General features: G+C 41.5%; 1 protein-coding gene across 1 annotated transcript in view; it reads left to right on the forward strand.

Moving 5' to 3' along the window:
- The window catches only part of adgrb1a (adhesion G protein-coupled receptor B1a), a 90,271-nt gene that overhangs the window by 39,844 nt on the left and 36,975 nt on the right, over positions 1-13,452 (forward strand). Inside the window, exons 4-15 of the mRNA XM_053634500.1 lie at positions 1,145-1,219; positions 1,767-1,871; positions 3,426-3,590; positions 4,201-4,380; positions 4,659-4,988; positions 5,081-5,182; positions 6,674-6,780; positions 6,867-7,061; positions 7,165-7,233; positions 9,189-9,297; positions 10,012-10,155; positions 13,213-13,288. Of these exons, the coding sequence (XP_053490475.1) occupies positions 1,145-1,219; positions 1,767-1,871; positions 3,426-3,590; positions 4,201-4,380; positions 4,659-4,988; positions 5,081-5,182; positions 6,674-6,780; positions 6,867-7,061; positions 7,165-7,233; positions 9,189-9,297; positions 10,012-10,155; positions 13,213-13,288 (1,657 nt within the window). The remainder of the gene's footprint in view (positions 1-1,144; positions 1,220-1,766; positions 1,872-3,425; positions 3,591-4,200; positions 4,381-4,658; positions 4,989-5,080; positions 5,183-6,673; positions 6,781-6,866; positions 7,062-7,164; positions 7,234-9,188; positions 9,298-10,011; positions 10,156-13,212; positions 13,289-13,452) is intronic.

Raw genomic sequence — 13,452 nt, forward strand, 5'->3', positions numbered from 1 at the left:
CATCTTTCTCTCACCCTCTACCTTAAGCCGGTGTACACTGTACAATTTTTGATCAGATTTTGCTGTCATAGACAAAAACCACATACAAAAAATTTTTTGCTCTTGAGTTGAGAATGGCGGTCTTAGGAGGCATAATGTGACACATTTACTGGCACCGATTTTAGTGCCACTGTGACCAAAGACAGCTGAAACTTTCAGACTGTACAGCTGCTGCAACACTCATCTGAAAGTCACCAAAAGGAGGATGCCATAGGATGACACAAAACTCAAAGTACAAGATGAAATGTTTACATTGGAGCACATGATCATTTAAAATACTGATTTCCTCACAATAATAATAATAATGTTACCTTCCTACTCTCATACCAGGGCTCTAGTGTAGTGAGTTGGAAAGCTACCACAAATGCCAAATTATACTTATTACTTCAAGCTTAGTTTGAAGAATGGACATTCCATATTGTCCTTTTTTATTCATCCTCAAACGGCTCCAAAGTCCCCTTCTTATTCACTTACTTTGTATTTTGTCTAGCAATCCATCCATTTTCCATACCACTTATCCTACACAGGGTAGTGAGGCACCTGTAGCCTGGGGACCCCCTGGATGGGATGCCAATCTGCCACAAGGCACAATCGCACACGTTCACACACCTGTCTTTGGACTGGGGGAGAAAAATGGAGTACCTGCAGGAAACCTCCAAAGCACAGGGAGAACATGCAAACTGCGTGCTCACAGGGTGGAGGTGGGAATGGAACCCCCCCAACCCTGGAGGTGTGAGACAAACATGCTAACGATTAAGCACTAATCAAGTAATTTTCTTTAACCACAGGTCTGTCATTAGAGGATCTTCACTGTATAATCTTACATGGAGAACACATCTCATGGTCTGTTATAGACTGAGCAAAAATTTTATTGGGATCATCTCCTACAGTGTGACAAGTGAAAATCTTAACCGGCATAATCACACAGTCTAACCGGCTACACATTCTGCTTGCCTCTCTTTTTGATCCATACTGTATCATCCTCTTCTTCTTAAGTTCTTTATATTTTCCAGGGAATGAGGTACTGGTGTTTTTCTGCTGTGAGCTTTGATAGAATGATAGAATGTTTTTTTTTCTCTCTCTCTGTGCCTGTTGTTTAACTTAGGCTACAGCCAGTACTCATCTAAAGCGAAGGTTTTAAGCACACTGAAATATACTGGACTGGAGGACACCAATCTTGGTAAGGAGAGTTCAGACATTATGAATGAGGCAGTGTGAATGGGACGAACACTTCATTGTGAAGAAAAGCTCATGAGTTAATTGACAGATCCATGTTCAGGTTCGTCAGCTGTAAATGTCTTCATTTATATATGTGTTCCATTCATGCATGATGTTTCACGCCTTCATCTTACATCCACTGCTCACTCCATCTCAACCTCTCAGCCTTCCAACACACCAGCATGCTAAAACTGCCCAACACAGTTCCCTCTCTCATTCTTAAATAATTATACTAAGATTCTTTCTTGGTTCTTCTTTCCTATTATTTAGACTCTACTGATCATACACGTGCAAACACTGAGAATATATGCTCAACACCACTGTGCCACTGTAAAACAATAGGGCAAATAATATCCCACAGGCACACATCCAGTGCACACTTCTTTTTGGAATGAGCATAGCCCCAGTAATCAGCATCGCCGTATCATGGCAGATGCTGTTGAACAGTCACGCACAGCTCTGTCCAATAGGAAATCCAGTCTAGTCGCTAACCCCACCCCATCCTGCAGGCAAAGGCCGATACAGCTCTCGTAGCCAATCTCTGCGATCGGCGGACAGCCGCAAACGAGAGGATGTGGACAAGAGCCGTGCTGGACAGCAGTCTCCTCAGACAGGTAAGAATAGAGGCATCAGCCTCCTTTATACTGCAGCTTGGACTCACACACACACACACATACACACACACACGTTCAAGTCAAATTGTATTGTGTTAGGCTAGTGTAGTGTAGTGTGATTAACAGTGATGCTGACGAAACAATAATTTCACGTAAGAAAATTTCCTGTAAGAAAATATAAAAATAATAAAATTGATTAAATTGATAAAATAATCAAAACTTGATAATTGATTAAATAAATAAAACTTTAAAATTAAAAGCTCAAGTACCAAGTCAAACTTCAGTCAGCTGAGTCTTAGCCAGGTTATAAGTCATGAAAATCGTGACACTTAAAATATAACATGAAACATGTATACACAAAATCAAATTAACACACACTTATTTGTGACCACTTATCACACATAGATACACGCAGGGGTGTAGATTGGATGTGCATGTGGCTATGGCCTCATCTCATCTGAATATGAGTGGGATGTGTGTGTCCCGTGATGTGTCTTGGCATGGTTCACAGTGAGACAGCAGTTTGTCAATATGTAAAAATATTTTTCAAATATCTGAGAGCCTGTTGAGCCAACATCTCCACTTCATAACCATTAAAGGCAACACATGGCTTCTGTCTAGTCATGCTGTCTTTTGTCTTTGCATGATTGTTTATTTTGTACTGAGTTTTGGCTTGACACATCAGATTAGAGATTGAGTTACTGTGAAATAAAAGTGGCTGCATGGGGTTATCTTAAATATTGCATGTACTACTTGTGTTCTTAATTATGCCCAGGACAGCCAGGGTACATGTTTTGCTTCAAATATGTTTTAAGTTACATTAAAATAAAATGTTCTCTCAATGTCTTTCAGTAGTTTTATTTGATTTTATTTAAAATTTCCATTACATTTTATAATAATTTGAGACAGAATTTTTTTAAAATTATTTTTTCCCTTGCTTCTTCTGCTGAATACCTTTTACTAGATTTGATGTAGAAATTAGATTTGCCTTTATTTAAGTGAGGCTTCCAAGCTAGTACGTCCTTATTCCTTGCTCTGACAGCTCATATCATCTTACTGGATAGTCATGACAGCTCAACACGTCCTACTGAACTCTCATGAAGGCTCATATTTCTGCTCTTCAAGCACGCCATCTGCTTAGTGGACAGTGATAAAAGTCTGCTACTGTTTTATTGAACGATTAAGACAGTTTTCTCCTTTGCATGATTTCCATGATTTCCCTGCTCCATCAGCTGCGCTTTGTCAGACCCCTGTCACTCGCTCTGCTTCCCTATTGGCTGCAAATCACAGGTGTCGAAATCATCTGCTGAATAGCCATTTCAAAATATCACTTGACATATCCTGAAAAGAAGCATTCACCTTGTTTGGAGATGGATGCTCTGGATATGTAAAGAGGCCTGAGGGTGTTGACGCCTCTCGTTTTTAGCATCGAAAGCTGTTCCTGCATGTTGAATTCCTGAATTCTTTTTGGCCCTTTCTTTCTTTCTGCCCCTTATGAACCTGCCTCTTCCTGCCCCCTACTCCCTTTCCTCTACCCCCACCCTGCCCCGGTAGACTCTCCTGTGGGTGAGGAGTGGTCCCCGTGGAGTGTATGCTCAGCTACGTGTGGCGAAGGCTGGCAGAGCCGCACGCGCTTCTGTGTTTCAGCTTCATACAGCACGCAGTGCAGCGGGCCACTGCGTGAGCAGAGACCCTGCAACAACACCGCCGTGTGCCCAGGTAAGAGAAGCCCGCCCCGCCCTCTCCAATACCATCAGCCTCTCTTTTCCTGAAACTCCAATGCCAAGTACCCACACTCCAACTGTCCAGCTGAGGCCCTCTCTCCCTGAGCTCCAGTGCTCAGCAAGATAGTAATGGGTTTAAGTAGAGCAAAGCATGACGTCTACCAACAGTGCCAAACTTTTTCCCAATGGCATGATGATGATCGGTGTCTCCCTCTCCATCCCCTCTTCTTTGTTCCTCTCCCCCTCTCTACTCTCTCACTCCCTGTCTATAGCTTTTTGAAGGAAGTGCACATCAGAGCATACCCACATCTTAACACCTCTGGGATATACATAAATATGCAAAGCGGTCCTCGAACAGCCACCCACATATGAAATACACAGAATATCTACCAACACAAACACAGTCATGCCTCATATTACTAAAACATTCAAGATCTCAGATCGCATCATATGTGGTGGTTTGCATGCTTCAGAATTTTAACAAAAGAGACGTACAGTGACATTATTTTTTTTTTATATTCACATTTATTTATTTATGTATTTATTTTAAGTAGATGGTTTTTGTGTGTGGACCAGTGTTTTTCTCTCTATAAATCATCCCCTAGCCGCTCTGATTGCAGTGCACGGTGCATGGGATGAGTGGTCTCCATGGAGCCTGTGTTCTTCTACCTGTGGCCGTGGATATAGGGACCGCACACGCACTTGCAAGCCACCGCAGTTCGGAGGTGATGAATGCGTGGGCCCAGAGAAACAGACCAAATTCTGCAACATCGCTGTCTGCCCAGGTGAAGATCTTTAAATAAAGAGCGCCTCATTTAGCTTTAATGACTTCCATCAAGTGTCACAATTAAAGGCAGATGAGAGGCTGTGTAGGAGGGGTGATATTGAAAGGCAGCTTTGTCAGCCTCATTCACAGAGATGGTGACTAAGGGAGCTTTTAAAACACTCTAGAATGGACTAAAGGCTTGGCAACAAAAAGCTCTCCTCTCTCTCTCTCTCTCTCTCTCTCTCTCTCTCTCTCTCTCTCTCTGTATTTTCCCCAATTCTTTCTCTCTCCTCCCAGTGGATGGTGTGTGGAATGAGTGGTCTAGTTGGAGTTCTTGCTCAGTTTCATGTTCAAATGGGACCATGCAGCGCACACGCGAGTGTAATGGCCCATCATACGGTGGCTCAGAATGTCAGGGTGAGTGGCTGCAGATGCGTGACTGCTTCCTGAGGGAGTGCCCTGTGGATGGACAGTGGCAGCAGTGGAGTTCGTGGTCGAGCTGTACAAAGACTTGTGGTGGGGGGAGCCAGCAGAGGCAGAGAGTGTGCTATGGGCCCTTCTTTGCCGGGGAGCCATGCCCAGGAGATCGCATGGAAACACAGCGTTGCAATGAGAAGAGATGCCCAGGTGCAATGCTAGTAATGCCAGTCAATGTTTTACTTGTATAATATATATATAATTTTTTTTTTTTACAAAATAAAACTTTTCATTTAACACAGAACCACATGAGATTTGTGATGAGGAGAACTTCTCAAATGTAGTGTGGAAGAGAACTCCTGCTGGAGATACAGCAGCTGTACGTTGCCCACCAAATGCTGCTGGTAAGAGACCAAACTTGAACCACCCATATATGAGCACACACCTGCATGGCTCATCACTATTCTCAGCATCATTCAGATTCAGTACTATCAACTTCAATCAAATAAAGTGTAACAAACATGTTAACTAACACTATTTATTTCAATAGTTAACATTTTACAAACCGCCAACTTCAGCATTAAGAAACCATAAGTAAATTTAACAATAATAAGTAAACACATATTAATTGTAAAATATAACTGCATAACCTAGTGTATAGTTCTATTAGTAACTAAAAATAAATCCACATAAAATTAAATTACAAGAAATTACTAAATGTTGATAGCCTAATAATTAATCGGCCAATAATCTGCTGAAAGTATACTAATTAAAGCATTGTTTATATTGGTCCTTGTCGACTTATTTTTACTCAAGCATAGAACAAGAAATTAATATAAAGTGACATTATGCGACCGGATGCAAAGCAGAGTTTCTGTTACCAATCCAAAGTGACATTCCATGACAGCATATCCCAGTGTTTTAATCCTATTATACTGCAGCAATTTGGTAACCATTATAATTTTAAATTCATTAATCATTTATAGTTCTTTAACCATTTATAGGTACATTTAATGTTATCACTAGGTGTTAGCACAAGGTGCTTCCTGTTATCACTTGTGTTATAGCAGGTATCCACAGTCATTTTCTCACCAGCCTCTTTTTTTCTCTCTCTCTTGAAGTTAATAAGAACAAAAAATGCCGTTTATCATGTTACCATGAAATCAGAAGTCCTCTCTCTTGAAAAGTGACCATTACAAAGAGCTGACACTTCCATAAATATTAAATTTATGTCTCCTTACAGATAGCTTTGGTATTTTATATATTTTTCTTTATTACATAACAACACTTTTTTAAACATGCTTATTATTAGCTTTAGTTCATGTGAAGCATCTGCCATACAAATTTTCTGTGAATGAGTTGTTACTACATAAATGATAAAGTATTAGAGTGAGTGCATCAAATCTGTGAATTCACTTGATCTACTATTCTGTCAAAGCTGTGCATTTAAAGAAAATTAACCAACACCTAATTTGAAAATTCAACAGCACTGTGATATAAAGTCAGGTTTGGTAATACATGGGTTTAATATGTGGCTTGTTAATGTTAACTAATGCTGTAAATAATGTCCGTTAAGGGAAGGTTCTACAACTTGAGTTACCAAGAAAAGCAAGAAATGTACTGTTGAAGGAGTTCTGAAGAACCAACATTGCCTCACACAAATTCAAAATTAGTCACAGGACTATTCAAGTTGTATAAAAAGATTCAAAAGTTAGGGTAAGGTTTAGGGGTAGGCCTCAGGTTTGTACCTTTTCATACACATATGAAATTAAATGAAATACAATGATTGTGCCTCTGTTCATGCAAATACATACATGAGAGCATACAGTATTAACAAACTGCCATTAACAGGCTGCATTTACCATTTACAGCCACTGTGTGTGTTATTGCTTCAGGCACCATATTTCGTCGCTGCTCTCTGGATGAAGAGGGAATTGCCTACTGGGAAAGCCCCTCTTATATGAAGTGCATCTCAAACGACTATCGCAGCATCCAAACACTGGTGAGCACTCTGATGACAGCACATTGACCAAAACCTAGTGCACATTATGTGTACTGGATATGTTTTGATGATAATAATCTCTTTAGACCCGTGACCACCTGTCAAAGGCACAGAGAGGGCTTGTGGGAGATGGAGTTTCAGAGGTTATGAACAAACTAAGGGTGACTTCCAGTGAGGGGACCAGCTACAGTGGAGACTTGCTGGCTATAATCGACATCCTGAAGAACATGACAGAGATATTTAGGAGGTCCTACTACAGCCCCAGTAGTGCTGACATGAGGGTTAGTGCAGCACAAAATTTGACTCAGAGAAAGACAGTGAGAGACATAATGGAGATATTGTTACACTATATGAAACCTTACTACGCACTTGTTTGGTCTGCAGAACTTTGTTCAGTCAGTTAGTAACCTGCTGATGGAAGAAAACAGAGAGAGATGGGAAGAAGCACAGCTGGTGAGTGCTGCCTCCTACATTTTACTAAATATACTGTATATAGCAGGAATAAACACAATATGATTCATGATTAATTTGCCATATTTTCAAGGTGTTTCATTTAAAAGTAATACCCAAGGAAGAGTCTCGATATAAGAAAATAATGACAGAGGCAAAAAGAGCAGAACAAAAAGCAGAGGGGTGTTTCCTCTTCCACATTTGTTATTTTCCACAAGATGTTATCTTGTTTACACTATGGCCATACTTTGCAAATTTACAAATGAGTTAGATTGAAATTAAAATAGCAACCTCATTAATATATTGTATTAAGCTAACCTTTTAGTCTCCCACACCCACAGGCAAAAAGTTAAAAAGATGAAAGTTGTTTTGGTCTTTCAGCATTCTCTAGCTGCCTCTCATTCCTCCAAGGTTTAATGTGCTTCAAACAAATCAAAACTAATGTTAAAGTCCATGCCGTTGTGGCTTTGCAATTCAATAGCAAAGGTGATAGTGTAGCATCAATATAACCCATTATTTATGCTTGTTAGATTCCAACATGCTTACACAGATGGAATCAAGAACTTTTAAAACTGTATTTTAGAGGTATCCCATTCGCTAGTACCACTAGTAATTAGAAGTGTATATTTAATGTAACCATACATGGCATACCAGAAGTGGAGGGAAACCCATATAATGGATTTTGCTCGAATCCTGCCAACTATGCTAATTTTACCATGGGAAAATACCCCAGGGAAAATAACCACAATAATAAACTTGGATATAATAATAAATTTGGACAATAAACTTGGTCTATCTCTGCTGGCTTGTCCACCAACAAAAACAAAAACAAAAACAAGAAACAATGACAACACAGAGCTGCAGCTTACCAGGAGTCAGGTAGGCTAGCTCACAACTTAATGGGTCTCCAAACACCACTCCACTCCACACAACCACACTCACACTCACACACACACACACACACACACACACACACACACACACACACACCGTGAGAGAGTTGAAGCAACAGCAAGGACACAACACTCAGTGAGGAAACTCCCACCACCAAAGAACTCGGACCAACACATTAATCACAGTCAATAAAAAACACTTTACCTCAAACACGAAATAAAAAAAGAAACTTGCCAATGTCAATAACTTACGCCTGCAAAACAAACAAATCAAGTAAGGGGAATGAAATCCAGGGCCCGCCATGATGCGTCACCAGGTGACCAAACAAAGGGCCTTTAAATAGCGCAGATTTAACGATGATTGGCCATCAATAAGTGACGTCACCCCGATACTAGCACGGGAAATTCTCATCCTGCTACACATAGTTGAGTTTCTTAGTTTTAATATGAAGTTGTTCTCTGACTTGGATCTTAACCACGAAAGAATGGCCTTTATGAAACCCATTATTTAGCTTGGACTATATGACTAATGCATTATTACATTTAGTTTCTGAAGGTGGTGTTATCACTTATTAAACTTTTGTTCTGGTACACATTTGTAAATGTCAGAGAGAGAGAGAGAGAGAGAGAGAGAGAGAAATGGGAGTGCAGCAGGTATGACTCAGTCAGCTGTGGGTCTGGCAGAGGAGTATGTATTGTAGGAGCATTACAGAGAGAGAAGCTTCCACTCTCTTCTTTCAGTCCTTAAACATTCTGCAGTCTGCATCACCATCACTAATCAGCTGTAGATTAGGACCACATCCATATGCTTAGAACACTCACTGACAGAAACACATTGCATGCATAGTTTTGGACTCTGTAAACTTAATGACATTTATGATTAATAAGGGCATTTGATGGATCAAATATATATAGTGAATCTTTAAACTAATTCTCTGCATTTATATTAACAATCCTGTCATCACTTGCTTTCATTTTCCTTTAACACTCAACTCCTTTAACACACAACTACCATTTTAAAGTCTTGGTTTGTTTAATCGTCTTCCTGGCATCTTTATTTTTCAGCTAGGTCCTAATGTTAAGGAGCTCTTTCGTCTGGTGGAAGATTTCATTGACGTCATAAGCCTCCGAATGAAGGACTTTCAAGATAACTATGAGGTCACAGACAACCTTGGTTAGTCATATTAACAGCTCTGCTGTTTCTAAAATATGTGGCATCACTGTGGCATTCAAAAACTAATATACACTTACAGATAATTCATTTAAATATCTTCCTGTACTGCTATTGATATTTTTGGCACATTATTGTCTGGAGTTGGAAATGTCAGTAACACTGGTTCATAAAATCCTCAATGTGAAGGAAACATTCCCCTGAGATATTTATGCTTCTTCTGGGAAAAGCAGGTGTATGTACATTTACCCAGATCCTGTAGCTCTGGGCATTCGCAGGGCATTCATATCCCGCTGTGATCCACCCACAATTCCACAGCTCAGGGCCCACATGGGAGATGTGCTTTACTCACACACAGAAACTGGCAGAGACAGGCAGGAGATGAGCTGTTTCTCACTAGGACACTCAGGGGGACCATGAATGCCAGATTGGAGAGAAGCAGGTGGGGGTGTGCGGGCCGAGAGCAGTTCCTTACCATCACCTGTCAGAAATGCATGTCCAGCTATGGAACTGTCATCTGTCCCTGAGCAGATAGTTTCTTACTCCCATGCCTAATCACATGCACGCAAACACAGACAGTAAATAAACATTTTAAGTGTATTCTGTCAAGCTAATAAACCTTAGGAATTATCTCTATAGACTGCACAAGGACAGGTTTGCTGAAACAATGTGCCTGTTTATTTTAGTCCTAATGGCTGTCTGTGTGTCTTCCCACAGTGTTGAGCCTTCACAAGCGACCTGTTGCAGGCAACGCTGATATCAGCTTTCCAAAAAAGGGCTGGATGGGCATGGAGGACTGGGCTCGCAACTCTGAGGACAAGGTCATCATCTCGAAGAGCATTGTCTCCTCCGGTAACCCAGGTGAGTAGCTTATACACCACACACAAAACATGGGAACACGGTGGCTTCATGGTTAGCACATTTGCCTCGCACCTCTGGGGTTGGGGGTTTGAATCTGCTCTGGTTCGGGGGTTTCCTACGGGTACTCCGGTTTCCTCCCCCAGTTCAAAGACATGCATTGTAGACTGATTGGCATATCCAAACTGCCCTGCAAAGAGTTGGCACCCATCACACCCTGGTTGTGCCCAGAGTTCCCTGGGATAGTCTTCATGCTCCCCATGGCCCTGTGTATGATAAGCGGTATGGAAAATGGATGGATGGATGGACACACAAGACACACTTATGTTTACAGGGCTACTACTTTGAGATGTTTAACTTTAAGGGTGTTTTTGCACTTGGCCTGTATACTTCAGTCAGCACCCACGAACAATTCTGGGCTTATTTTGGGGAGGGGCTCAAAGTCACAGGTTTGTTTTCACATTAAAGAATTCCTTTAACTGTGGATTGAATGCACAATTCCACACCTCACTTTTAAGTGTGCAGGTATGCACACTGGGAGACACTAGGTTAATCTATTTACTGTTTTGCTTTGGTGATTATTTTCCTTTGGTGCAAATACTCAAGTAGAAAAGAACAGCACTTTTCTTGGATGCAATGAATATCATGGAGCAGGAATGTTTGCGGATGAGGAGCCGTTCTTGTAGGAAAAGTTTTTTAGTCATGCTTTTGTTCGGTCCACAAAGGTGAACTAATTACAGTGCTCCATTCCTATCAGCGTTCCGTTTTATATATCAATAATAACCCTTTCCCTATCACAAAACTTGTAACAGGAATTAACCCAATCACATTGCTCAGTATGAAACATAGGGATATAGATAGAAATAGCTTCCACACCTGATGTGTACTAGGCCTTTTTGTAGTAATAAAAATCATTTAGTTCAGTTAGAGAACAGATGTTACAATTAAAAACTGAACGTGTCTGCTCAATTCAGAATGAGTCAGAGTCACAGTACAGATCAGCAGGAGTCAGATTTCATTTAGCATGAGTGAGAGCGAGGCGAGCTGACTGACAACACAATGCCGGAAGATTTGGTTTCAAAAGTTCTATGTTTAATATAAGCGAGTTTGTCATTGTACTGTTTTGTAGTTGTTGTGTTTTTCATTAATAATAATAATAATGAACCCACCATTCAAGCAATTGCCTACTTTGAAAGTGAAAGTGAAAGCATGGCTGCACGGGTATTCATAAGCAAGGGGGAACCTAGGTGTCCACAGGTAGTATCCATAGTCTTATACAGAGAGAGGTCTATTGAAAAGAAAAACTTTGCTTTATTTTTGTTTAGGAAGAGCAGTGGGCTGAGATTTGTTTGTCTAAACATATGCATCACTGGAGAAGTTCCCACTCCTGTGACTATGCTAATAGGGCAGTTGCTGCTTAATCAGGAGTCAACAGGAGCCAATCAAGAGCAATTAGGCCTAATTTCCACTCCCATTGGGGACTCAGTTTCCATGACACTTGGTGCAGATTGATAACGAGTCAAGTTTGGGGCATGCTGAGAGTGGTGCTTATATGAAATAAACTTTGAGAGCACAGAGAAAAACTCCAGCGGGTATTTTCTCCATGACTCTACTTTTGCTCCCATAGCAGCTGTAGCTGTTTTGTACTGACAGATAGAGTGAATGGAGGCAGATAGGAATAAAATTGTCCCTAGGGATCACAGAAAAGTAGCCCAGACTCTTTCGGCTCTCCGCCCCTCCATACCCATGAAGGCTCAGCTGCAGCCCCAGAGGTGTAGTCAGTACACACACTGCCTGGCTGCCAGTCTTTCTCTCCCTCTCTCCTAACTTACTCACTCTCTCTGTGTCTGCCAGCCACACACTGTGTGTGTTTGTGTTTGCATGTATTCAAGCTCTGGGCGCTGTCCAGCCCCACTTCTTCCTTTCCAGCTGTGAAGCGTGTCTGCACCAAAGCACGTGTTTTCCCATGCTTCATCTGTCTGCTTTTTCATCACAGCTTCAACATAGCTTTGACATTTCAGACCTAATATGTTAATATGTGCCATCATGGTAGCCAATGTGAAAGTGTGCTTGTGTGAATTAGGTGTCACTGTGTATGACAAGCATATATATGTGTGTGTGTGTGTGTGTGTTAATTGCAGGTATAGGCTGCGTGACATGAATTCTCCCTCTTACAGAAGCTACAATAAGTTTGAATGGACCAATTAGAGCAATATTTTCCAGCTTACTTGCTTTTATTTAATATCATGTGTTACATTACTTCAAATTGAGTAAATGATTCATCCGGGGGTTTTTGGGACAGCATTACGGTGGCTAAGTGGTCAGCATGTTTGCCTTGCACCTCCAGGGTTGGGGTATGGTTCGTGCCTCTGCCCTTTGTGCATAGGGTTTGCATGTTCTTCCCGTGCTTCGGGATTTCCTCCGAGTACTCTGGTTTCCTTTTCCAGTACAAAGACATGGGTTGTAGGCTCATTGGAATTTCCAAATTGTCCAGAGAGTGTGTGTGTGTGTGTGTGTGTGTCTGTGTGTGTGTGTGTGTGTGTGTGTGTGTGTGTGTGCGATTGTGCTCTGCAATGGGTTGGCACCTCGTCCAGGGTGTCCCCGGCCTCGTGCTCTGAGTCCCCTAGGGTAGGATAACTGGTACAGAAAATTGATGGATGGATGGATGGATGGATTTATTCTGGTCTGAGTCATGGTGGATCTGTAGCCCATCCCAAGAACACTTTGCAAGGTTGGTATACACCCTGGATGGAATACCAGTCTGTCGCAGGGCACCATGTACACACTCGGTAATGGGAGACTTTAGCATAGCCAGTCTATCTATCATCAGTGTTTTTGGGAGGTGGGAGGAAACTGTAGAACCTAGAGGAACCTCACATGTAACAACATGTAAAACTCCACACAGACAGTAACCTGAGCTCAAAATCGAACCAGGGACCCTTGAGCTATGAGGTGGCAATGCTACCTGCTGCCCCTCCTTGCCACCTAAGTAATTTTCCTGTGCACATTCTTGTGTGTGTGTTTGTGTGTGTGTGTGTGTGTGTGTGTGTTGCATTGCAGCTGAAGATGAGGCTTCAGCGTTTGTAACTGGCATTGTCCTCTACCGAAACCTTGGCAGTATCCTGTCTCTTCAGAGGTAAGCAGCTGTGTCACTCCACCTTCTCCTCTTGATTTATGCAACTTTGCTTGGTCCTTTCATGTTTCTGCTAATCCAGGCTGCAATGCAATGAGCAGGAACTGATTGCCGTCTGTGGGTTGTTAATTCATTCAGTATGCTTCTTAAAAGTAATACACAATTAC

This window comes from Ictalurus furcatus, chromosome 1 (assembly GCF_023375685.1).
Source record: "Ictalurus furcatus strain D&B chromosome 1, Billie_1.0, whole genome shotgun sequence".
Classification (NCBI taxonomy): Eukaryota; Metazoa; Chordata; class Actinopteri; order Siluriformes; family Ictaluridae; genus Ictalurus; species Ictalurus furcatus.